The sequence below is a fragment of the Lactuca serriola genome, chromosome 8, assembly GCF_051521515.1.
Source record: "Lactuca serriola cultivar US96UC23 chromosome 8, Lser_US96UC23_V15, whole genome shotgun sequence".
Taxonomy (NCBI): Eukaryota; Viridiplantae; Streptophyta; class Magnoliopsida; order Asterales; family Asteraceae; genus Lactuca; species Lactuca serriola.
Window position 1 is genome coordinate 39,165,753 of NC_136415.1, and position 25,502 is coordinate 39,191,254.

General features: G+C 36.0%; 2 protein-coding genes and 1 long non-coding RNA gene across 4 annotated transcripts; 2 read left to right on the forward strand and 1 right to left on the reverse strand.

Moving 5' to 3' along the window:
- The first annotated feature begins 8,360 nt into the window (after nt 1-8,360).
- On the forward strand, nt 8,361-8,750 carry LOC145066826 (uncharacterized). Its single transcript, XM_079014087.1, has one exon. It carries the CDS (start codon nt 8,361-8,363, stop codon nt 8,748-8,750), a length of 390 nt encoding a protein of 129 aa, XP_078870213.1.
- Nucleotides 8,751-17,313: 8,563 nt separating this feature from the next.
- LOC145071276 (uncharacterized) lies at nt 17,314-20,287 on the reverse strand. Of its 2 annotated transcripts, XR_013690348.1 has the most exons (4): nt 19,696-20,287; nt 18,164-19,551; nt 17,872-17,930; nt 17,314-17,542 (listed from the first exon to the last, which is right to left on the reverse strand). It is a non-coding gene; the product is annotated as an uncharacterized LOC145071276 (long non-coding RNA). The 2 variants fall into 2 exon arrangements; XR_013690347.1 differs by having other exon boundaries at nt 18,164-20,287.
- Nucleotides 20,288-21,786: 1,499 nt separating this feature from the next.
- On the forward strand, nt 21,787-24,637 carry LOC145065816 (uncharacterized). The gene is made up of 3 exons (XM_079012905.1): nt 21,787-22,091; nt 23,293-23,629; nt 23,706-24,637. The coding sequence occupies exons 1-3, from the start codon at nt 22,011-22,013 to the stop codon at nt 24,497-24,499; spliced, it is 1,212 nt and encodes a 403-aa protein (XP_078869031.1). The 5' UTR covers nt 21,787-22,010; the 3' UTR covers nt 24,500-24,637.
- Nucleotides 24,638-25,502: the final 865 nt, after the last annotated feature.

The window sequence follows — 25,502 nt, forward strand, 5'->3', positions numbered from 1 at the left end:
TCAGAAGCCCTCGTCCATCCTTAACGAACTCTGAAATTAACCCAACGACTCGCTCTTTCTTCTGCATCTCTGTTCTCACAGCCTCGGCCTGTGCCCCACGAATAGCATCCCATACTGGAGTCATCACAGTCAGTCTCAAACATACCTCTCGCAATGGAGTGCTCTCCGCCCTGCGGCTCAATGCATCGGCTACCACATTAGCCTTGCCTGGGTGGTACAGGATCTCACAATCATAATCCTTGACTACATCCAACCACCTCCTCTGACGCATATTTAGGTTGGGCTGATCCATCAAATACTTCAAGCTCTTATGGTCCGTGTATATCGTACATCGAACCCCATACAGGTAGTGACGCCAAATCTTGAGAGCGAACACTACTGCCCCCAACTCTAAATCATGCGTGGGATATCTCGCCTCATGAGGCTTCAGCTGCCTCGACGCATAAGCTATCACATGACCCCTCTGCATCAACACTGCACCCAGTCCCGAAATCGATGCGTCGCAATATACAACAAAATCTTCCATCCCTTCCGGGAGGGCTAATACCGGGGCTTCGCACAACCTCTGGCGAAGTGTCTCAAAGGAAGTCTGCTGCTCGGGTCCCCATGAGAATGCAACACCCTTTCGGGTCAATCTGGTGAGCGGCACTGCGATCTTGGAGAAATCCTTAATAAATCTCCGATAGTACCCTGCCAACCCGAGGAAACTCCTGATCTCAGAGGGTGACTTCGGCACCTCCCAACTCATCACAGCCTCAACCTTGGCCGGATCGACCAATATCCCTTCCTAATTAACAACGTGTCCTAGAAATTGGACCTCCCGCAACCAGAAGTCACATTTGGAGAACTTTGCATAAAGCTTCTCCGACCTCAATACCTCAAGGACCTCCCTCAAATGCTCCTCATGCTGCTCTCTAGATCTCGAATACACTAGGATGTCGTCAATGAATACAATCACTGACCGATCCAACATCGGCCTGCATACCCTGTTCATGAGATCCATGAACACAGCCGGGGCATTGGTGAGCCCGAAAGGCATCACCACAAACTCATAATGCCCATATCGCGTCCTAAACGCTGTCTTCTGGACGTCCTCATCCCGCACTCTCACCTGATGGTACCCTGACCTCAGATCGATCTTGGAAAACCAAGATGCTCCTTGCAACTGATCGAATAAATCATCGATCCTCGGCAACGGGTAACGGTTCTTGACCGTCAACTTGTTCAACTCCCGGTAATCAATGCACATCCGGTGTGAACCATCCTTCTTCTTGACGAACAGAATAGGTGCTCCCCACGGCGAGCTGCTCGGCCGAATGAATCCCTTCCCCAGCAACTCCTGGAGCTGCGAGGACAACTCTTGCATCTCTGGAGGTGCAAGACGATACGGCACCTTAGCAATAGGCACGGCCCCCGGAACCAGATCGATACCAAACTCTACTTGCCTCCCAGGAGGTACTCCCGGCAGCTCCTCGGGGAAAACATCTGGAAACTCACGCACCACTGGGACCTCCTCCACTGACCTCGGTCTCTCGGAAACCTCCCGCGTATCCATCACATACGCCACAACACCCTTACAGCCCTGCTGTAGACACTGCCTCGCCCTAGCGGCCAAACAAAAAGCTGATCCCGAACGGGTACCCTCGCCGTACACCGAAAGGACTCCCCCATTATGGTCTCGTATAGTCACCAGCTGACGCTCACAGTCGATGACAGCGCCGAATCGGCTCAACCAGTCCATGCCCACGATGACACAGACGTCACCCATCGCAATAGGAATCAGGTCAATCAGAAACTCAACCCCGAAAATCTCTAGCACGCATCCCCGAAGAACCTCTGTGGCACAAATCACTCTCTCGTCAGCTATAGAAACTCTCAAAGGTCGACTCAACGACTCACGACTAACGCTGATATGCTGACTAAAGGCTAAGGACAGAAAGGACCTACTCGCACCCGAGTCAAATAACACTAAGGCGGGCACAGAGTTCACCAGGAAAGTACCTACGCATATAATAACATAAGCATAACATCTCAACTTTAAAATAAATACATGAATTACAGCATACCTGCCACAACATCGGGCGCAGCGCGGACCTCCTCCGCAGTCAGCTGAAAGGCTCTCCCACGAGCCCTCGGGGCCTCGACCTTCACCAGTCGAGTCTCAGTAGTCCTGGCAGTAGGTGCAGATCCCTGACGAAGCTGAGGGCACTCGGCCTTCCGATGGCCGGTCTGGTTGCAATGAAAGCAAACCATAAACCCCTTGGGGCACTCCCTAGCAATGTGCCCCTCCTTGCCGCACTTGTAGCAAGCACCAGCTCGACACGCCCCATCGTGACCCTTGCCGCACTTTCCGCAAGTGCGGCCCTTCGGACCTCCCGTCCTCGAATCGGTGGACTTGGTCCGCTTGGCTGCCGGCTAAGACTGAGCCGGCCACCGGTCCACCTGCTGAGACTCGGCCTCCTCCCTGGCCTGGGTCTCCAACTCGATCTCACGCTTCCTGGCATTCGCCTGAAGCTCAGTAAAAGTATGATAGGTGGAGTTCGACACAAACTCCCGGATATCCCTCTTCAAAACACCCAAGTACCGGCTCATCCGAGCCTGCTCTGTGGACACCAGGTCGGGGCAGAACATCGCCCTCTCATGAAACTTCCGCGTGATCGCCGCAACCGAATCAGTACCCTGCTTGAGGGTTAAGAACTCCTGAACCAATCGTTCCCTCTCCACCGGGGGAACGTACTCGTCCCTAAACATAGCAGTAAACCCCTCCCATGTCACTGCTGTAATCTCTGCCAGAGTGAAGTTCGCCGTCACGAACTTCCACCAATCCTTCGCTCCCAGACGGAGCTGGTTCAAAGCGAACCGTACCCTCAGGTGCTCCGGGCATGAACAAGTGTAGAAGCACCCCTCTATATCCGCGATCCACCTCATCGCAGCAATCGGATCCTGCATCCCATCGAACTCAGGTGGCTTCATGTTGCTGAACTCTCGGAACAGCAACGAGTCACCCCCCTGTGGCCTGGCAGCGGCCACAGCTGCGGTAGCTGCAGCGGCTGCAGCTTCAGTCAATGCGGCTTACCGCTCCTCAAACATCTCCATCAGGGTGGTCTTAATAGACCCAAACATCTCCGGGATCTCAACCCGGATCGCCACAGCTACCTCCTCGTGAATCATCTGAAGAATCTCCTCGTCACTCACACCGCTCGAACTCGCTCCGTGGCGTGGTCTAACCATGATGTCTCTGAAATACAACATAAAACTATCAGAGACTCCATCGAGTATAATCGCACTCGATAACGCAACCCTACTCAGTCTCCGATATCCAGGGATTCTTACTTGGGTCTCCCACTGACCCGGTGTCTTCGGTAGTACGGGCCCAATACTACCGACCACACCGCATCAGCATTCATCCCAAGTCTTCCTCCCCAAACCCCAGATAGTGAGTACTCTACTTCTGTTATGCACTATCTACCCGCACACTAGCAAAGCATATCATATCGGCAAACTTCCCTAGACTAAGGCATCACAAATCAGGCCACTCTAGTCCTATCATGAATACCTAGTCTTCTAGCATGCATAACAATTCATATCATATAATATTGTAAGGTATTTTGGGGATCTTTACCGTTCGGGCGCTGACTGATCGTACACACTGCTTCTTTCTTGCTTACCACAAAACCATTTACAAGAGTCTATGCCTTTATTTTAAAAAAAGTTTTTCTCAAATCCTCGGTTTGAGTTCAGTTACTCCCGAAGGTGCACCGAATCCCTCAAACCAAGGCTCTGATACCAATTGTAACAACGCAAATTTTCAAACAAATTTTTCATTTTAAAAATAAAGTATTTCCATTCAAACAAGGCATAAATAATGTGGGTGTCATGTCAAATACAAATTGTCTAAATCCCAAGATCATAAAAACATCCTTCAGTGTGTACCGATCATGCCGGTGCCTTCCCACGGTCCTCGCTAGTACCTGAAACACATACATAACAACTGTAAGCATAAATGCTTAGTGAGTTCCCCAATATACAACTTACGCACATACGCCTTTCCAGGCCCTGACCTTCCGGTCCTCAACACAACGCCTTCCGGACCATAACATAATCGCCTTCCGGCCCATCACATATTGCCTTCCGGCCCACATAACATACATAGCACATATAACAAATAACTTACCACATATAGCATACATATCACATATCATATCTGACTTTCCGGTCACACAGTCAAACCCTTCCGGGTACAGTATAGTGAGAAGACTCACCTCGTGAATGCTGAAAGCTAGCAAATCCTGAAATCACTCGTGCACAATCCGTCGAGCTACAACCTCCCTATAACATCACATATCTCTTATTAACACTTATTTCTTCTAAGTGTGACTATCCCTAAGAAGTCAGTCAACGGTCAACTCTGGTCAACGGTCAACTCGACCGGACTCGGCGAGTGTCATGGCGACTCGGCGAGTCTAGACGTCCTCCAATTCTCTGAGATTCTCTTTCTACTCGTCGAGTATCCTCCTTGACCCGACGAGTTACTCCTGGAAGAATCGCGGGGCCACCCCGACTCAACTCGCCGAGTCTGAAGAACAACTCGACGAGTCCCAGTTAATCTTCAAGCTACTCGCCGAGTCTGTTCATCGAACTCGGCGAGTCCATGCCATGCAACCGCTCAAACTGCATCCTAAGGTCAGAACTGCTCCGACCATTCCTAGGTCCGGCCTTCCTAGGCTGATCCATCACGTAAAGTCCTCATTTCAGTGCTCATGATACACCCTATGATTCATAATTTACATTTTGACCTAAGGCATAAGGATTCCAATCCAAAACCTTCATCAATTCCCGAAATGCACAGACATGGGACATTCTGGACCTCCAAAGGTCCCAATACAGGGTTACAATCGTTTAGGGGACTAGGGTAACATTCAATCTATTCACAAAAGGGTTCCATAAACCCTAATTCCATAATCACATCAACATAGCAGAGTATACTCGAATTCTTACCTGGATGATGTATTCTCTGTGTCCCCAATCCTCAGAATGTGACTCCCTTGCTGTTCCTTTAGCCAATCCCTTCTCTTCCTTGCACAACAACTCTTCTATAATCAACAATGGCCTATAATCCTTGCTCCAGATGCACACAATCGATTTAGGGTTCTTCTCAGAAGGCTAAAATGAACAATGACGGCCAATAAGTCCCTTTTATACGTCCCAAACCTGAACGGTTAGGGTTTTCGCTAAACAGCGTAGACTCGCCGAGTCCATATCTGGACTCGTCGAGTCCAGTCGCGAACCCGCGACCAAGTCTGCGATCCTACTCGGCGAGTCTAGGCTCCAACTCGCCGATTCCCCTCTTAAATCACCCCAAAAACATAATTTAACAATACCTGAAATTCCGGGCTGTTACATGGTGCTTTATAGACATGCATGTCTAATGCATGTCTTGAACCCAAAATGAGTCAAAAAGGGAAAACATGACCTAAACTCCATGCATTGCATCAAAGCTTGTCAAAGGACCAGATCTAACCCACTATAAGACCATATTGACCTGGAGATTCATAAAGTTGCAAACTTTATGAAGTCCATCCATTGCAACATCCAAGAATAAAGGGAAAAGGGACCAAACTCAAGATCAAGCTACATAGATAGATAAAAATTGGATCTTGAATACTTACAATGGTCCAAAAGAATGCCAAACTGAAGATGTGAGATTAGCTTTCTAGATCTTTGCCTCCTTCTCTCGATCTTCTCCCTCTTTTGCTCAAAAATGTCACACTAACTCACAATATGAGATGAAATAAAGATTAGGGTTCACAAAGCCGATAATAGTGTTTGGAGGCTGATAAAAGATCAACCTCAAAGACTTAAGGAGGTTATATAGGGTACAAACCCTAAAATTTAGGGTTTCTCATCTAGCCGCCAACTCGTCGAGTTGGTCCAAAAAAGATGTGCAACCCAAAACCTTCTAACACATCGAGTTGAGGCCATCAACTCGACGAGTTCCAAGGGAAACTTTCCTTTTAAAGAATAAATCGTGTACCTAGAAATCTTGATGTTACAATGTGGTTTGGGGTAACTTGCATGAGTCCCTAACTCTATATTTAGACTCGGACAATCCTCAGTTTGGAAACTTGTTACACGCTTAGTCCCTCCATCTAACATATGTTAAAAGCCTCTGTCAAAACACATCACATGCAAGGTACACATGGGTAATATTGTCTTTTTCATTTTTGAGAGACGGTATGCACCATTTTAGAAGAAAAATCATTTAATAAAGAAGGCATCAACGATCATTTTCAAACAAAATCCCCCCCCCCCCCACACACACACACTCAATTCTACATATCTGACGAAAACCCTAACATCATCGCCTTCAATTGGACATCGTCGACATAGTTTCTTGGCGTATATGTACGACAATGGCAGAAATCGACGTTGGACGTCGATACAGTAAAAATTAAAAAGATTTCATGATAATTTTGACTGTATTGAATGATTCTTGAAAAGTAATTTCAATTTTTTTTCCTTTTACAGTCGGACATCCAACGATTCTCTCTATTTTGTTGAACCATGGTGGTGAGTTTACGAAGTTCCAGGAAGAAAGTACATCAAAGGAAAACAATATTATGTGGACTTCTTAGACATTGATAAATTTTCAGTTCATGACCTAGACGGCATGATGAAGCAACTTGGTTATGTTGATGAAGGTATTCCTCTGTATTATCACTTCAAAAAAACCCCCCTTTCTGATATGGATTTTGGGTTATTCGCTTTAGGGAGTGATCAAGATGTGTGTCACTTGGGATCGTATGTTTATAAACATAAATTGTTTGAAGTTTACATAGAACATGGTAGTACTCAGTTACATACCTATGCAATGTCCTCAAGTCAACCTTAAATTCGTATAGTTATAATTGTTGAGCCACCATCCTGTGCACGAAGGGTATTTTTAGGTTGGAATGATATCAATATAGAGTCTGGGTCATCTTCAAGTACAAGAACCAATTGTAACACCAATTGTTTACTTGGAAAGCTACATACCACCTGTTGACTTAGATTAACAAGGCCATATTATGGGGGATAAGGACAATAACGAGGATAATATTGGTGAGGATAATTTGGAAAATGTTAGGGAGGGTATTTAGGATAATGTTGATGATGTAAATTGGGATAATGGTAAGGAGGGTAATTGGGACAGTTTTGGTCAAGGTAATTGGGTCAATGGTGAGGAGGGTAATGCTAGTGATGAAGTAAGTGAACATAACGGCAATGACTTTATTGTAGATGAATATAATGTATTAGATGATGTGTATGTAGACATGAAAGATTTTAAGAAGAATGTAGACCATGATGTGGAGTGGGGAGGGGGTCATAGGAATACAACAGTTGAGCAAGAGCTCCAACAAGGATATGATGAAGTGTTGGATAATGACATTTTGTTGTCAGGTTCATATTCAGATGAAGGACCTAATCATCAATGAAAGAAGATTATCAAATCTATTAGAAATACTTATACTTGTTTATCGACAAAAGGGATCAGATGGTAATAATGGAACATATCCTTTGGCATATGTTATTGTTGAATCTGAGAGCACCAACTCATGGTCGTGGTTTCTAACCAATCTGAGAGAATATTTGGGTTTGCAAAGTTACTCCAACTTTACCTTTATAATGGATCGACAAAAGGTACTATTTTTGTAGACTACCTTGATTATTTTACGTATGTGACAAAAAGGTTATAATTTCAAAACAATTTTGTGATTGTAGGGTGTATTATCAACTATAGCAAGGTTATTTCCATGTGCAGAACATTGATATTGTCTTCGTCACATTCATGAAAACATGAAATTGTCTTGGAGGGCTAAGAAATCCAGAGACATCCTTATGGCAGTGCGCCAGATGCTACACAGTCCAAGGGTTTGATAGATCCATGGAAGAATTAAGGAAACTTAACAATGATGCATTTGAATGGGTTAAAAAAATCAACCCCATCATTGGTTTAGATCCTATTTTACAGGTTCCTAATTGCTTAAGTTTTTTTTATTACTTTTTTTAAGATTTTTATTTCTTAGTATGTATTTTCATTTTAAACCGGTAGAGCACATTTTGAAGCATTACTCAACAATATGTACGAATCATTTAAGAACAAGATTATACATGGCCTTGATAAGCCAATAATCACATGATTAGAGTTCATTAGGGAGTACCCAATGAAAAAAACCGTGAATGTGTAAAAGAATATTGATAGAGCTCATGGTCCTTTGACTCCCACTGCTACCATTTGGATGAAAAAATTGAAGACTGAGGCAACACAACGGAGGGTTGTATTTTGTGGAAATAGAAAGTATTAGGTAACTAGGAATGTCATGGTTGATATGGGCCAACAAAGTTGTTCATGTAGGAAGTGGGAAGTCACAGGGTTGCCATGTAAACATGCCATAGTTGCTATATGGGAGATGCGAAAGAACAATGAACACGAAAGGATACTAGATCATGGGTTCACCATACATATTGGTTGGAAACATGGAAGGAGATATACTCCAACAACTTTACTTCCTCCAAAACTTCATGTTCAAGTAGGAAGACCAAAGAAGAAAAGAAAGAAACCAACTTTGGAAGTAGAAGATATTGTGAAAGGTAACATGGTGTCAAGAGCATATAAATCAGTAACATGTTCTAAGTGTAGCAAGATTGGACATAATTCTTGGGGTTGCAAAGGTCAAACTGATGGTGGTCCCCAAAGTTCAGATGTTTAGAACAAGGGAAAAAGCTAAAATAATTTATCTTTGATGCTTTTGGATATTGTTTTAATTACATTTGTATGTTGTTCCTAGAAATTATAGATGATTTTGTTATGTTTTAGATGTTGTTTTTAGCAACTATGGATGCTTTTATTATGTTTTGAATGTTGTTTTAAATACATTTGGATGCTTTTGGATACACTTTTAAATGCTTTATTTGGTTTGTTTATAAACTACAATGCTTATATGATGATGACTATAACACTTTTGAATAGTAATATTTCATTTGTGTTGCTCAACTACGCCCATTAAGCCAATAACTTGCACCAATTTTTGACTGCTTATATTTAGTTTGTGTTGACATAAACCCATTAAGCCAACAACTTGCACCAAATTAATAATTATTAGAAAAACATGACATTTCATTACAAAATAAACATTATCATTCTTAAATAAACATTACATTTCATTAACAAAACAACCATTACAATTGATCTTCAACAAGTGCTCATGTTACAATACCATCACAAACTAAACCTAACATTGGAACTAAGATAATAAACCATAACTCCATAGGTAAACCCCCAACTGATTACCCTAATCCTTATAACTTATAAACCATTATCACAAAGAACAACACCCTACTACAAATTAAGCATATTATTAAGATTTGGATTTGGGTTTGAAGCTTCTTCTTCGACAATAAGCAACTGAGAAATTATGAATGATGTGTGAGGCTGATTTTCATCGTCTGCCCATGCAATAAACCCTAGTTGTGGTCCTTGTCAAAAATTCGAGAAGAAATTAAGGTTAATAATTGACAAATTAGAGTTAACAACACCAAAACACATGTAAGAATAATCAAGATGAAAAATCCGATAATACCATTTATGACAGGCGTAAAAGCGTCTTCCGGGGTTAGTAGTTATTCGTGACGTCCTTATAATCACAGGACTACCACAACATTCTCTTATCACCTTCATTTATCCAAGAATGTAGTCGATCGATTTTTTAGTTTAGAGAGATGAAGAGGAAAGGCGATGAAGAAGAAAGAAACAAAAATGGGAATTGCATATACGGTAATCGTTTGAATGAGAAATTAGTTAATTACTCTATATGCCTTGCACGTGATGTGTTTTAACAGAGGCTTTTAGCATCTGTTAGACGGAGGGACTAAGCGTGTCACAAGTTTCCAAACTGAGGACTGTTTGAGAGTGAAAATATAGTTAGGGACTAGGTGTGCAAGTTACCCTAAACCATAAGGACCATTCTTGTAATTTTGTCAGATATGACGTGAAACATTATTTCATTTCATGCACTATTTAGCAAGGTTTTAGATATTCATTTGATAATGATTTTGGTTCTATTTCTGCTTATCATAGTGGTGTTTTTATGTTTGAAGTTGTACCTTGTAATGGTGTGTATGAAACTGTGACTTGTGTTGATAACCTAGGCAATAGTGTGTTTCATATTGATTCGGCCAATGGTATGGACAAAACACATTTGTGGAATTGTCGTCTTGGGCACATAAACAAGAAACACATCGACCAAATCCAAAAGGATGGAGTGTTTGAATCATCTGATCTTTAACAGATGATGAAAGCGAATCTTGTCTCTTAAGCAAGATGACAAAATTATCTTTCACTGGAACATGTGAAAGAGGTGAAGGATTGTTGGACCTAATCCATACGGATGTGTATGGCCCATTTAGATCCACAACAAGAGATGCAAATCGATACTACGTGACGTTTACATATGATTATAATAGATATGGTTATATTTACTTAATCAAACATAAATCAGAAATCTTTGAAAAGTTCAAAGAGTTTAAGCACGAGGTTGAGAATCAATTAGGCAGGAATATAAAGATGCTCAGATTTGATAGAGGTGGTGAATATCTTAGTATCGAGTTCCACAACTATCTTAAGGAATGTGGAATTGTTTCACAATTGACTTCTCCTAGAACACCATAACTCAATGGTGTGGCTGAGAGGCGTAATCGAACCTTACTGGATATGGTTTGTTCCATGATGAGTTGAGCTTCTCTTCCTATTCATTTTCTGGGGGTATGCCTTAGAGACAACCGCCCATATCATGAATATTGTTCCAATAAATAAGGTTGCTAAAACACCTCATGAGATGTGGACATGGTAAGATCCCTCGCTCGCACATATCAAGGTTTGAGGTTGTGAAGCACTAGTAAGACGAGAGACACATGACAAACTTGAACCCAAAGTCCAGAAGTGTTATTTCATCGGCTACCAAAGTCCTTTGGATCCTTGTTCTATAGACCTAGTGATATCGTGTGGTTTTATGAAACTTTGTGCTATGGCTCGAATCCGTAGTCAATCTTATTTTCAATAAGGACAGTTGGCACCTCAGAAGGTTACCTGTTGAAAACGTAAAAAAGGACAAAAATACGATATTTTCATGGTTTTCAGTATTTTTTTATAAATAAAAATAATAATTTATGACTAAATCATAAACCGTGTCAAAACTTTAAGAATTTTTTTGAAGATTTTACTTTCTTTTTTATTTTTATAAATATAGTTTTTTGTTTTCATTTTTAAGTTTTATGAAAATGGAATTATCTTTTCTCGAAGTTACATTGAGGAAAAATAATTTTATAAATATACAAACATTTTAACGAAATATGCAATTGTTATAGAATAATACATGGACTTCAAATGACTAAAAATATAATTTAATTAAAAAATAACATATATAATCTTTTATGTTTTGGGTGACCATGCTCATCAATATAACTTCATCTTGACATATAAAACATCTAGGCCCGATCCAATACGAAGGGGCAATTTGGACGATGGCCCTGGTCTCGTTACGATTTGCAACCTCAAAATTAATTATATTTAATGTTCTATATATAACATGTGTCGAAAATTTTCATAATGGTTCTATAGCTCAGCTGGACAGGAGCCTTGGTTTAGAGGCGTTTCACTCTTAGTGAATCGGTCAGAGTTGGAGACCAGTTATATCGATTATTTAAAATGTATATTAACAAGTTTATAATCTTCATTTGTGTTTGGCAATATGACTTATTAAGGTAATTAACTTTTCAGTTTGTTCAAATCTGGGTAACTATATTTTTTTGTTTCTTGTACACATATAGGTAATATACTTTTTGGAAGTATTCATATATGACTATTATGACATGCTGTAGCAGGTTACATCCGGTCATAATGGTCATATGTGAACACTATGGATAAGTTTGTTACCTAGATATGTACAAAAAAAATAGTTACTCAAATATGAACAAACGAAAAGTAAGAGTAAATTACACGAATGGTCCCTATGGTTTGGGTGAATTTGTGCGTTTGGTCCATAACTTATTTGTTTTAACACGGAGGGTCCCTACTGTTTATTTTTGTTGCGTGTTTGGTCCATGCCTTACCTAAAAGTACTATTGTGCCCTTATTAATTTATTTTTTAATTAATTTTCTTACTTATGTGACATCGATGTCTTCACCATCCTTTCTTTTTTCGGTCCTTCAACTCCGGCGAACCACACTACAACCGACCATCCCTTCTTTTTATGACGCATTGAGTTGTGGTGGTGAAAATTTCGATGAAGAAATAGTGAGTTGTGGTGTTGGTTCGCTGGAGTTGAAGGACTAAAAAAAGAAGAAGAGATGATGAAAATGTTGATGCCACTAAAGATGAAAAAAAAATAGAAGTTTGGGAGGATGAGAGATGAGATGGTGACCAGTGGGACCCATATTAAAATTTTCAAATGTGGTTTCGGGTTTAGGGTGATGAGATACAGATATGTGGGGTTTATTCATTTTTTTATATATAAAAAAATAAATACATAAACAAGAAAATTAATTAAAAAATAAATTAATAAGGGCAAAATAGTCTTTTTATGTAAGACATGGACAAAACGCGCTACAAAAATAAAAGTATGGACCATTCGAGTTAAAAAAATAAATTAGGGACCAAACACACAAATTCCCCTAAACCAGAGAGACCATTCGTGTAATTTACTCTTATTTTTCGTTTGTTCATATTTGGATAACTATTTTTTTGTACACATCTAGGTAATGAAGTTGTTGAAAGTTTTCACATATGACTAGATGTAATCTAATGGTCATATGTGAACACTTCCAAAAAGTTTGTTACCAAGATGTGTAAAATAAAAGATAGTTACACAAATATGAACGGATTGAAAAATTAGTTACCTTAAGTAATACTCCCTTTGTTTTTTTAGAAAATTGCAAATTTAGCCATATATACTAATTACTTTGTGGAAAACAGCAAAAAAAAAATCGAAATTGCATTTTCAGCCACTAAAATCGCAGATGTGTATAATATATATCTGTGATTTCGTCATACCATCTGCGAACGTACAAGTGGCTAAAGCACAAACGTGCTTTAGCCACTTGTACGTTCGCAGGTAATTTTTTTTTCGTTGTATATATATCCCTTTTTTTTTCGCCGTGTCCATCTGCGATTTCTTCTCTATTCACCTGCCATTTTGTGATTTTTTTTGTTTTTTGTTTTATTATTATTATTATTATTATTGTTTCGACTACGAGATTGATAGGGTTTGACTACGAAATAGAGAGAGTTTCTCTAAAAAAGATAGTGAAAAATGAAGAAAAAAAACGTTTTTATACAAAATAGCTACGAAATCGCAGATTGAATGTATAAAATCACGGATGGACTATTCCATCTGCGAACGTACAAGTGTCTAAAGGACATATATGCGTTAGACACTTATACGTTCGCAAATAGAAATGCGAAATCACAGATGGGTTTAATACATTTGCGATTTTTAAGGGCTAATTTTGTAATTTGGGTTTTTTTTTTTGTTATTTTCAAAAAAATTATTAATGTATTTTCCTAAATTTGTAATTTTCTCTTGTTTTTTTTGTGTTAGTTACTCAAAGCGCACTTTTCTTTATCGTATAACCAAACGAGTATTATTATAGTCATTGAATTACTATAGTACATAACATTTTATTATAAATCGTTTTTCATGTACCTTTAATACTTAAGAAACTTACATTTGTAGTACACATTTAATTTTATTCAACTGGAATCCAAATTACAGAAATAACATTTTTATTCTTTTTCATTATTCACAAACCATGAATGTTACAGAAGTAGTCCCGAGATATTTTATTTGTTTTTTTAACAATTAATCCACCGCTTAATTTATTTAAAACTAAGTTTATAACCTGTGAGAACCACGATTATAAAATTAATTAAATTTTTATATTAAAAAATCAAAATTATTAATTAATTATTTTAAATAAATTATTAATTAAGAGATATTTCTTAGTTATATAAAATTATAATCGTTGGTTTAAATAAATACGTGAAGTTATATCACTTTATAATCTGTATTAATTTCATTTTATTTTTTAAATCTAATATTATTAATTTAATATAATCAGAATGAAAATTTTTAAATTTTGAAATTTAAAAAGAAGAATCAATTATTAATTTAATGTAATTAGAGTGAATTTTCAAAATTTTTGAAATTAAAATTGATAATTAATAGGTTGACAAGTGACATGATAGATGACATATAATATTAATGAGGAGTTCTAATAGTATGACACTTGTCAATAGAATAATAAATCAATTCATTTATTAGAATACTAATTTATAACCCGTGGAAACCACGGTTACAAAATTAATTAAACTTTCTTAATGAGAATTCAAAAACTATTAATTAATTATTTTAAATAAATTATTAATTAAAAGATTTTTTTTAGTTATATAAAGTTATAGTCGTTAATTTAAATAAATATATGAAATATTATATCACGTACAATTTGTATTAATTTTATTTAATTTTATTATAATGTTATTAATTTAATTTAATTAGAGTGACAAATTTAAAATTTGAAATGGAAAATTAATAAATTGACAAGTGGTATGCATTAATTAGGATAATATGGTGACACATGGAAAAAGATGAATAAAATATGTATTAATTAGGATGCCTAATAGAGTGACACATGTCAAAAGGAGATTAAAACTATTCTTTTATTAAAATAGTGATGAAGATGAAGATTTTAGTGCTTTTGTGGCCCATTATCATGCATAATTTTCATGTTTATATATTAGATGTTCTATCTTACATCGTCGTTTAATGTATAATAGCTATCATTTCTAAATTTTCTAACAAAAATCATACCAATTGCATTTAAGTTTATTATTATTAAACTTTTTTTTATAGTTTTCACCAAAAATATAAAACTTTTTGTTTATTTACAAACACCAAACCGACGATTTATCAAAAGTGTCGGATTATTCGATTTTACATAACATACTTGTTTTATTGGTTTAATATTTAATATTTAATATTTAATTGGTATCCTTTAAGCCCTCTCTCTCCCTCCCTCTCTCGCTCATTCACTCTCTCACTCACACACACACACACACTCTCTCTCTCTCTCTCTCTATATATATACATATATATATATATATATATATATATATATATATATATATATATATATATATATATATATATATATATAGAGAGAGAGAGAGAGAGAGAGAGAGAGAGAGAGAGGGAGAGAGAGGAGGGATCATGCGAAAATGCAAATAATTTGCGAAAACAAGAGAAAACTATGAGATTGTGCCACCTCAACCTTATATTTTGGACAATAATCCATCCAAACTTTGAAGTATATGATGATAATCGACGATACATGAGAAATTGTTTCATATTAGCAAATCATGATTTTTGACATTTTTATTATGAAAACATTAATTTAATAGTGGTTGAGGACGCAGAAAAAAAATAGTTGTTAAAACCGTCATTAAATCTATAATATCATAACACAATCCAATCTAAACTTATTATCTTTAATTTATTGCTAATAAATTTAATTTTTATAGTATTTGTGTTTGATTTTTATAAGATAAAATATGTTTTTCGCGTTTTCGCATAAACCTACTTATATATATATATATATATATATATATATATATATATATATATATATATATATATATATATATATATATATATATATATATATATATATATATATATATATATATATATATATATATATATATATATATATGCGATTACTGAATTTTAAACGGCCTTGTTATTTGTTTTTTCATGGGCTTCAAATATACTTGGACTGCTCCTGAAAACATCTTAAGTTGTAATATGATTATCAACGAACTTGGACGTTCCTTTGCCACTATTGTGTTGGTATTTTACACTTAGTAATTAATATAAATCATAACCATATATAAGCCCTTTTATTCTCCTACCCCCTACATCAAATTTACAGGGTTTTTAAGACGACACATATAGTTCCTTTAAACGATGCCATTCAGCTTTGATTCACATTGCGTCGTGTTCCCTACAACGTTTGATTTGACTATTCCAAGCGACGCCAGGGGCAACAAACTCCATTCACACTACCTTATATTCCACTCTGTTGTATCCGCTTGAACTTCCAGATATTTCTCAATCATGAGCTCTTACACTCCTCGGATGTGATTCACATTCTTGATTTTCATCAACGCTGATCCAAGAGACAATTAGGTTTCGATTTTATTTTCCTTTCAGCAGATACCCTAAATGTTTTTCAATTCCTAAAATGGGGGTTATGGTTCGTTTACCGCCAATATATTCTTAAAAATACGTGTTTCTTCAATTCATTGTTGAGAGGGTCTTAAACTGGAATTATCGGATGAGAAATCCAAGGAACATGCAACAAATAACGTCTCTCATCTTTTAAACCCAGTAATGCCTTATTTTTTTATATACTTTACAATTCTTGTGACCTGCAATTTATTTTCATTTATTAGTTACTAGTTGTGAGACTCATGTATTACATGAGTAATTTAAAAAGAAGTTAAATATAAAGGTCAAAATATTTAAAAACTTTGAATTTATAAGAAAATAAGAAAAATAATGAATTATTATAATATAAATGTTTTTTTTTATATTTTAAATTTAAATAAAGAAAAGAAACTAATGAACTTTAATTTTAGGAATTTTGAAATTAAAAGATATGTTTATTAATGCAATTGATATTCATTTATTATTATATTTATTGCAATTGTTACATTAAAATATTATGTGAAATTTAATAAAATAAAAAACTAATAAAACGACATGCAGAAAAAAAAAATTCAAAATAACCATAATAACATTTAGCAAATTGAATAAAAGTGTAACAAGGGGTAAAAAAATCTTTATTTATTAAAAAGGAGGATAACTCTTCATATTACTTAAAACTATTTATTTTTCTATTTTCGGTAAATTAATATCAACAGAATGTTTTCAAGATTGAAGACTTAGGTTTTTAAGTTCATCCCTATTTTTTAGTTTTAAAACTTCTGTGATTTTGGAATTAGAACGAAAAATATCACATCTCTCTACCTTTTCTTTCTTTTCAATTGCTTCCCTTTTTTGTTCCCAGTTTATTCTGCATATGAATTACATCCAAAATTGGATTTTGCCACTTGAAGAATAATATATTGTTATGTATGCAAATACCATATTGTATAATATATTTACGTTAGTATGATCATTATATTTTCTTTATTTCTTTAGTTAGTATATACTAGGGAAGAACCCCGCTTTGCGGGGATGGAATGCCAAAGAAAATGGACAAAACAGGAATATTTTCAAAACAATATCTTACAATAAGTTTATTTTCATTTCTACTTCACAGGTTCCCCTTCGCAAATGGGACACAAGTTCTTCTTATAAACAACCATTTCTTGATACAGTCAACATGAAAACCGTGGCCACAAGCTTGTAACATCCCAATATCATCCATATTCGCATACTCTTCCTAAAAATTTTAAACCAAATCAACTAAATATATATAATTTTTTTTAATGTAAAAATTGAATTCTTACAAGGCAAATGACACATGTGGCCTCATCTCGTATTTGATCTGAAGAACAATAAATGGATTCTTGTATGTATTTTGCTTAAAATCTATAACTAAAATATCTAAAATGGATGGCACAAATGTCTTTAAAGCTTAAATTCTTCCCAATGCTAATTTTGTAACATGTAAAAGTTATTAATGTGTTTAAAAATTCTAACAAAACAATTTAAGAATAACTTCATAAAACTTCCTAAAAGAAAATTTTATTCCATTTCAGACGTTATTACCATGTGCAAGTATGCTTATAACTTCATCTTACTGCATTTTTGGAAACTGATGAAACCATCTGTTGCAAATAAACAGAGACATATACATTATTTATTCGCAATTTTAGCTTGTGAAGTAAACATATTCTGAAGATGATTAGGTAATCTTTAGCATTATTATTTTGAACATAGACAATCCCCAAAATCATAAATATTCACCACAAAGGGCGTTGCAAAGAACCCAAACTTCATAATGACTAAAAACAAAATGAAAGTAGAATGCTACAAAACACAATGCAGTGGAGAAATATACCTTTTAAGCACTGCAGGATTGACGGAATAATCATAGTCTTGAAGATCATCTGGTAAAGAAGCTGTATTAAGCTCAAAAGATCCAGGTGGCACACCAGCTCTTTCTGCTCCAGTCAGTTTTTTTGATGGGATTCGATGAGAGAATCTTAAAGCTTCATTTCCAGGGATTTTTCAGTCATTTAGTCCTCCGGAAGCTGTTTTCTTAAAAACACTTACAAACCCTTTGAATTTGACCAATAAAGCAACAGATACACTGCCATTAGCATGTACATCAAGAATTTCCACAATATCAAATTAGAATTTAGAAATTACTGATTTCTAAATTGGGGCAGTATACAACCACTCAACCACTGGTTCTGAATCAGATTGACTATCATCATCAACATTCACATGGTTGGCATTTGCCATGCTTCCATCAACTTCCTTGTCAGACACCACACAAAATCAAAAGCATTTTATTTCTGAAATTAGATTATTGTTAATAAATATTATTATTTAATTTTCACCCAATAAACATTACCAATTAATCTAAGTGATAGAGGAAGTTCAGCCTTAAGAAGCTTTGAAGCATGTTTCAGTATATCTTTACTTGATCTTATATAACTCTGCTAAGTCATGGCTCGACTTCTCACCTAAAAACATTTGGCAGCCAAACAACATAGAGAATGGAATCTCAAATTCTAATGCTGTCAGATTCTATCAGAATTCGGGAACCAAACAGGCTTACAAAAAACATCCAAACAATCAAGTCTATAGTTGGGAATAAACTTACCGCATCTTAGAATCGAAGAACATGTTCACAGGAGAAATCTGGATCATTTGTTTCAAAAGGGACCATTCTACCCCCAACATCAAGTGGATCTTCATTATTTACATATATGTATTTAGGAAGGACTCTAATATCTGCTTCTGATGCACCTCCATGTGTATATTTAACATAGATTTCAAAATTAGACAGCGATCAAGCTAAACCAAACAAACATGCACTCACTCACAGCAAAGTTGAACTGAATTTGTGAAAATCCTAAGTCAGAGCATGTAAGACACTTGCACAAGCAGTACACATATTTGAACATATTCTCCAAATAAAACAATGTTCACCAATATCTAAGCATAACCACAAAATTTCCATTGTTTCCAAAATATTTCCAAGATACGTCTTCAAATCGTGATAATATCAAAACAACACAAATCCCTAAATTATGTTCCTAATTTGCTACGCAGATTCCAACCTCACAACAATACATTTGTCTTCTCCGATGGGTTTATCACAATCGATAATGAGAAAAAACAGAACGAATAAGAGTTCAATTATGGGAACTTACACCTCCAGCCTTGGTTGATTCAATACCATCGGTCACCACACCATCACCGCTTCCGCCGCCCATCCTATCCACCCCAAATTTGAGGTTTTTTTTAGCAATTAATGAAGAAAAACGAAGAAATAGCTAGAGATTCTCTGTGTAAGAATCGAATTGAAGAAGTTATTTGATCGATCAAAAAGATGATAACCTAAGAAAGGAAATTCATTACCTGTCGATTACCTATCAGTATCGGTGGAGATGATTAGAACAACACCAACTCATCCGACGGTGATTTTACGAAGTGGAAGTTGTAGTAGATGGAGGCGATGGATCGATGGTAACCCCGGTGGCTACTCCGAAATGCGACGGAAGCGCAAGTAAAAGGAAGAAAAAAGGGAGAAGCCGCTTGAGAAATCTATGGCAGTGGATATGAGGCAATCGGTGGGTAGTTAACGGTGTTGGAGTCGGTGGTGGTGTGGTGGAGTAATTTAATCGGGGAACGAAACGGTGGAGGACACCATAGTATTGAAGAGAGCATGACACAAACGAAGCAGAAGCCATGAAGGAAAACACGTATACACCGTACAGTGGGTATGATAAACAGAGTTCCGCTTTGGCATTTTACAATTTGAAACATAAACATATACACTGGAAAGTAAAATTTTGCAAAGAAACAACACCAATAAACAGAAACGGAGGAAGATGCGTGAGGACAAACCTGCAAAGAAAGCCGACGATCCTCCTGAGAAGAATAAAAGAAAAGAGCGACACAGAAGGTAAGCGGTGGGAAAAGTGGAAGTGGCAAAAACGAACGACAACGAAAAGAAACACGTAGAAAGGAGTTTAACAAATTAAGCCAAGTTTAACAAATTAAGCCATCTGTAATCCACTATCACCTACACAGAGATGCAGAAGCGGTGAGAGTTTAAGAAACAAAGACATTTGTAATCCACTATCAAATTTAATAACCACATAAGACAACAACTGAAGAAAATAAAAGGAAAAAAAAATTCAGCAACCAATCAGAAATCAGAACTGTTCAACATGTACTTCAAAATTAGTATATATATAAATTACGATAAAAAAAGTAATTTAATTTACATCGATAATGCTATAAAAAAATTAAAAGTTATATGCATCTCTGGTATAAGGACATTTAGGTAATTATCAAGTAATTTTATTTAATTTAATGATTTTTTATGACCTACAAAACAACACAAATTAATGATTCATTTCATTACAACAAGGGATTTGAGACAAGACATTTTTGATGTTCTTTTTTAGTGTAACATGGAAAAAAGCATGGTCGTAGAACTCGCTATTCGGTACCTATTCGGCCGACTACCGAGTATTGAGTACTCGAGAGTACTCGGGGAGTACTCGGATTCGGTAATTCATATAGAAATATTTTTAAGTAAATTATATATGTCAAAATCATAAGTTAAAACTATAAGTTGAATGCAATATATAACAAAATTAGATACATATAAATACACAAAAACTAAAAAAACACACAATGGTCTCACTTGGTGAATAATTATTGAAAATTTAAGATATATATGTAGTAATAATCACATATGTGTGTGTTAAATAATAAATCATTAAGTATACTATACATATTAATCATCGAGTTGGCCGAGTTTTACAATAGTGTTCACTTCAATAAGGGGCCGATTGGGGAGTACTCGGATTTTGTAACTCGCATCGGCAAGGGGCTGAGTAGCAAGTACTCGGACGAGTACTCGGCCAACTCGGCGAGTTTTACAACACTGGAAAAAAGTGATGTCATTTATTTTTGTTTGAGTAAATAATTGTCGAGTAAACGATAAATTTATTAGGTTTTATCTTAAACAAGAGGCAACATCACTTATTTTTGTTTCAATATTAACCTAAAAATGAAAAAGATAAATATAATACCATTAAATAACTAGTATTTTTATTTTTATTTATTTATTTATTTAATTTTATTTAAAAAACAAATATTTAGATTAATATGAAAGATATCTGAAAATATAAAATTTTTTGTATGTATTTAAAATTATAATTTTTTTTATGAATACTAATAAATAAATGATTATGCTTTTTTCCTTCATTTTGCCATATTATTATTAATTTAAAAGTTACATAATAATATACAAATTTTATTAAACTTGAAAATAGATTTTAAGTTTAACATTGCGTACATGTTACACAAAGAAAGTGGGCCCACAAAATAATCAGGCCCACAAAAGAAGGCCCATGGTGGAAATTACGCGTCTAAGCCTCTAAAAGGTCGGTGGATCTCCCCATATAAATACCGCCTCACCCTTTAGAAAATCCCATTACGCAAACTTTCAATCTCCAGATCCCCTCTGGAAGCTCTCGCCGTCGAAACCCTAACCCTAGTTTCAAAATACAAATTGGGGCGCGAGAGATCTCTCCACTCGGGTTCTTTAGATCGTTACTACGTCTAATAAACCCATCGATTTGATCTCTAATCTTGGTTTTAGGCGGATTTTTGTGTCTTATATCCTTTCGATTCGATCTTTGAGGAATCAATCGAGGATGTCTCGGTGCTTTCCGTACCCTCCTCCTGGTTATAGTAGGAACGGAGCTACATATGAGGCCTTGATCGAATCGATTAAGGTTTGTTCAGAATGAACTTTTGAGATCTGTTGTGTTTCTATGATATACATGCGAAAAAAAAGGGTCGTGTCTCTTTATGTACATCTGAACTGAGTCGATGTGTATGTTCTACATGTTATTACTCTATGAGAAACCAGAAGAGCATGTGTTTTAGGGTGTGAATATGTGTTTATCAAAAGTTGATTGAATCATTTCGTCGGTTGAGGAAGATGATAATGTTTATCTAATAGAATAGTGTCATGGTTTAATTGGTGGATTATTGCCGGTTAGTTTTAGTGATTTCTTAGAGGACTTAAGGTTCTAACCATGGTGAAAACGGGTACATAGATTGTTTAATTGAAATTTGGTAATTTAACTTGGCTTTGACCCTTGTTGTACACAGTCTAGTATCCTTTGTCAGCGTAGACATGATGTTGCCTTACAATAGAAGTGAAAGTTCGCACTTTTAGGATGTGATTAAGAAAGATTGGATCCCTGATGTTAGAACTGAGTAATGTATGCAACCCTTGAATTCTTCATGGGAAATGAAATTGTAAGTCTTAAGGTTACTGGGGATGTTTCCATTCCTCAATTGTGAGCAAGTAGCAGTGATTACAATGTTAGTTAATAGTGGTCTTTAGGCTGAATTTGTTATAATACAGCGTTAGTGGTTTATTTTAGAACACATTGAAAAACAAAATCTTTTTTCCAATTGTATGTAGCACTACCTGTGTTAATAGCTTGTGGAACAGTTAACACATAGCTTGTGGAACAGTTACCAAAGAAGCTTTTAACTAAATGGTTTCAAGCATTCTGTCATTTTTACCAAGAAAACATAATAATTGCATGTTTTCATTTGTCTATAAAATTCCATCTGGTTTGCTGAACATTTCATTTGTTACCAATTGTCTTATTTATAGTTTGATTAGCTTTCTATGTTAAAGTCACTTCGACTTATGACAAGTTTTAAGAGGTTTTAAAGATAGTTTTTATGTAGATTGATTTTGTTTATGAAATTGAAATGTCAACAAATGAAAAATATTTCTTCTTTCTAGGCGAATTGTGGGTATGTCTTGTAAAGATTTTGGTGTTGTATGTAGAAAAGCATTGTCTGAAGTTTTGTTTGTACAACATATTATGTTGCTATCAAGGTCTTTTTGTTCCAATGTTGTCCCTTGTTACCAATGGTTCTAAACTTGTTGCTCTGGTGCTTTAATTAAAGCTCCAGAAGGAAAACGATAAGGCCAAATCAGAAAAGAAGAAGGAGAAGAGGGCAAAGAAAGAGAAGAAAGAAAAAAAAGAAAAAAGAAAAGACTCAGAGAAGTCAAAGCTACAAAAGAACCCAAATGAAAGTCAACAAGATTCCCATTCTAAACAGTTCCCACCATTAAACATCAAGAGAAAAGAGCATACAATTGAACAGTTGGAAAAGAGTGATCTAACCGAAGAACATGGTCAACCCGTTGACTCTCACAAGCCAAGTTACTCATCAGACAGCACACAGAACAGTAACAAAAGGAAAAGAGATGATCCTGTTGTACACGATGACTCTAATCATGGTTAGTTTGATTTTCTTTGACGAAAATACCCTTTTGTGTTCTCTATTGACTAATCTTGCAAGTCATCTTTCAATAGTGAAACCGATCAAGATTCGATTATTCAAGAAACAGAAAGGACCTGATTCTATCAATGAAACTTCATGTTCTGTTTCTGGGAGAATTGATCAACAGAATCTTTCCAATGTCCCATTACTGCAATCTAATTCCAATTCCATTAATGGGCAAAGAACACCTATTTCGAATCCAATTCCAGTTCCAGTTCCAGTTCCAGTTCCAAGTATCCGAAAGACCAGAATCCCTGTAACATCCACAAGTTATGATAGAAAACAATCAGCTCCTGTTTCATTACAATCAAGAAAGGGTGACGTGGCAGTGCTTCATTCTTCTAGACAACAACAAACAATTCCAATTCCAGGTTACAGAAGACCATTGGAACAAGTGATTTCAACTCTATCTCCATCTCCAATTCCACCTTCTGCTCCATCTGTTTCAAGAAAGCTTGATGCATCAATGGTGTCAAGTTCAGGGAGAATGACAACTGATGAAATCAAATTGCAGAACAAAAAAGATCCAATCACTGAGATTCCATTGAACGTGGGTCCTACCACAAGATTTGAGAAGAAGTTGCAGAAGAAGCATTTGAAGTATGAAAAGTTGATAGGGAGTTGGGTCCCACCTGTTCTTGAAGCTCAGGTCGCTGCTGATGGTGGTGATGATGATTGGTTGTTGGGGAGCAGGAAGACAAGAGGAGGTGCCAGGTCAGCGATGAAGGATGATGTGGAGACATGTCGGGAGGTGACGTGGCAGCCATGTGCGAGGTTCTTAGTGGAGGCAGATGTATATGCATTGCCGTATACTGTTCCTTTCTGATATTGTTAATTAGTTATAGTGAAGTTGTGTATAGTTTTTGGTAGTGGCAAAAAAAAAAGAAATTTTTTGTAATTTGTTAAAGAGGAAGAAACCTCTATTATAAAAGAAAAGAAGTTAAAAAGGTAATCGATTATGTAATTTGTTGTTTGCTAGCTATACTTTGGGGTGAAATATTTTTTTTTGTAGTTTATGACTTCATTTTTATAGTAGATGGGTATGGTATTAGATTAAATGTGTTGGTGGATATTATTTTCTGTTCTTGATTTTAATATCTATTGCTTTGAAGATGCTTTATCTTTGTGTGTTCAAGTTGCAAAACACAGTTCATGCTCTTGCTTTTAATGCTGTATGTTTGATTATGAGCATGTGGTATAATTTGTAAGTCCTTTCTTGAAACTAAGATTCACACTTTTAATACATTTATATAAAAACTTTAAGTTGTTTGGAAATAACAATTGGGTGTTCTAATGTTCGATGTGAGCTTGTGAAAAAATAATATTGTTTGTTTTGTGGAATATAAAAACATGAAATCAGTTAAAATAGGTGTTTCTTTGAAATGTTTAGCAAAATCAAGTGTCATGCAAATTGTTAACGATGATTCTTATGATCGAAAAGGAGTGAGTTTGATCCGCGCAACCTCCGGTTTTTTACTTAAAAACAACAAAAGAAATTTTTAGAGAAACGTAGATAAAAACCCTACCATTTTAACTAAATATATCTTTCCTTATATTTGAAGAAGTATTTATTTTAGACAAACGACCTAAAATATCATTTTCACAAAAGATAAATTCTGGAAAATCATAAGAAATCAATTTTGTGAATTTTGAGCGAAATAGATTTCAATAATGGCAAAAAGTATATGGAGTTATTATACAGTCATACTCGTACACATCAAACATACCGCATAAATGGAAATGTTCGCATTGATGATATTTGTTTAATTTAAAGAATATGATTAAGCTTCTTCACAACAGGCAACAAGACTAAACCAAACCGTTACCCT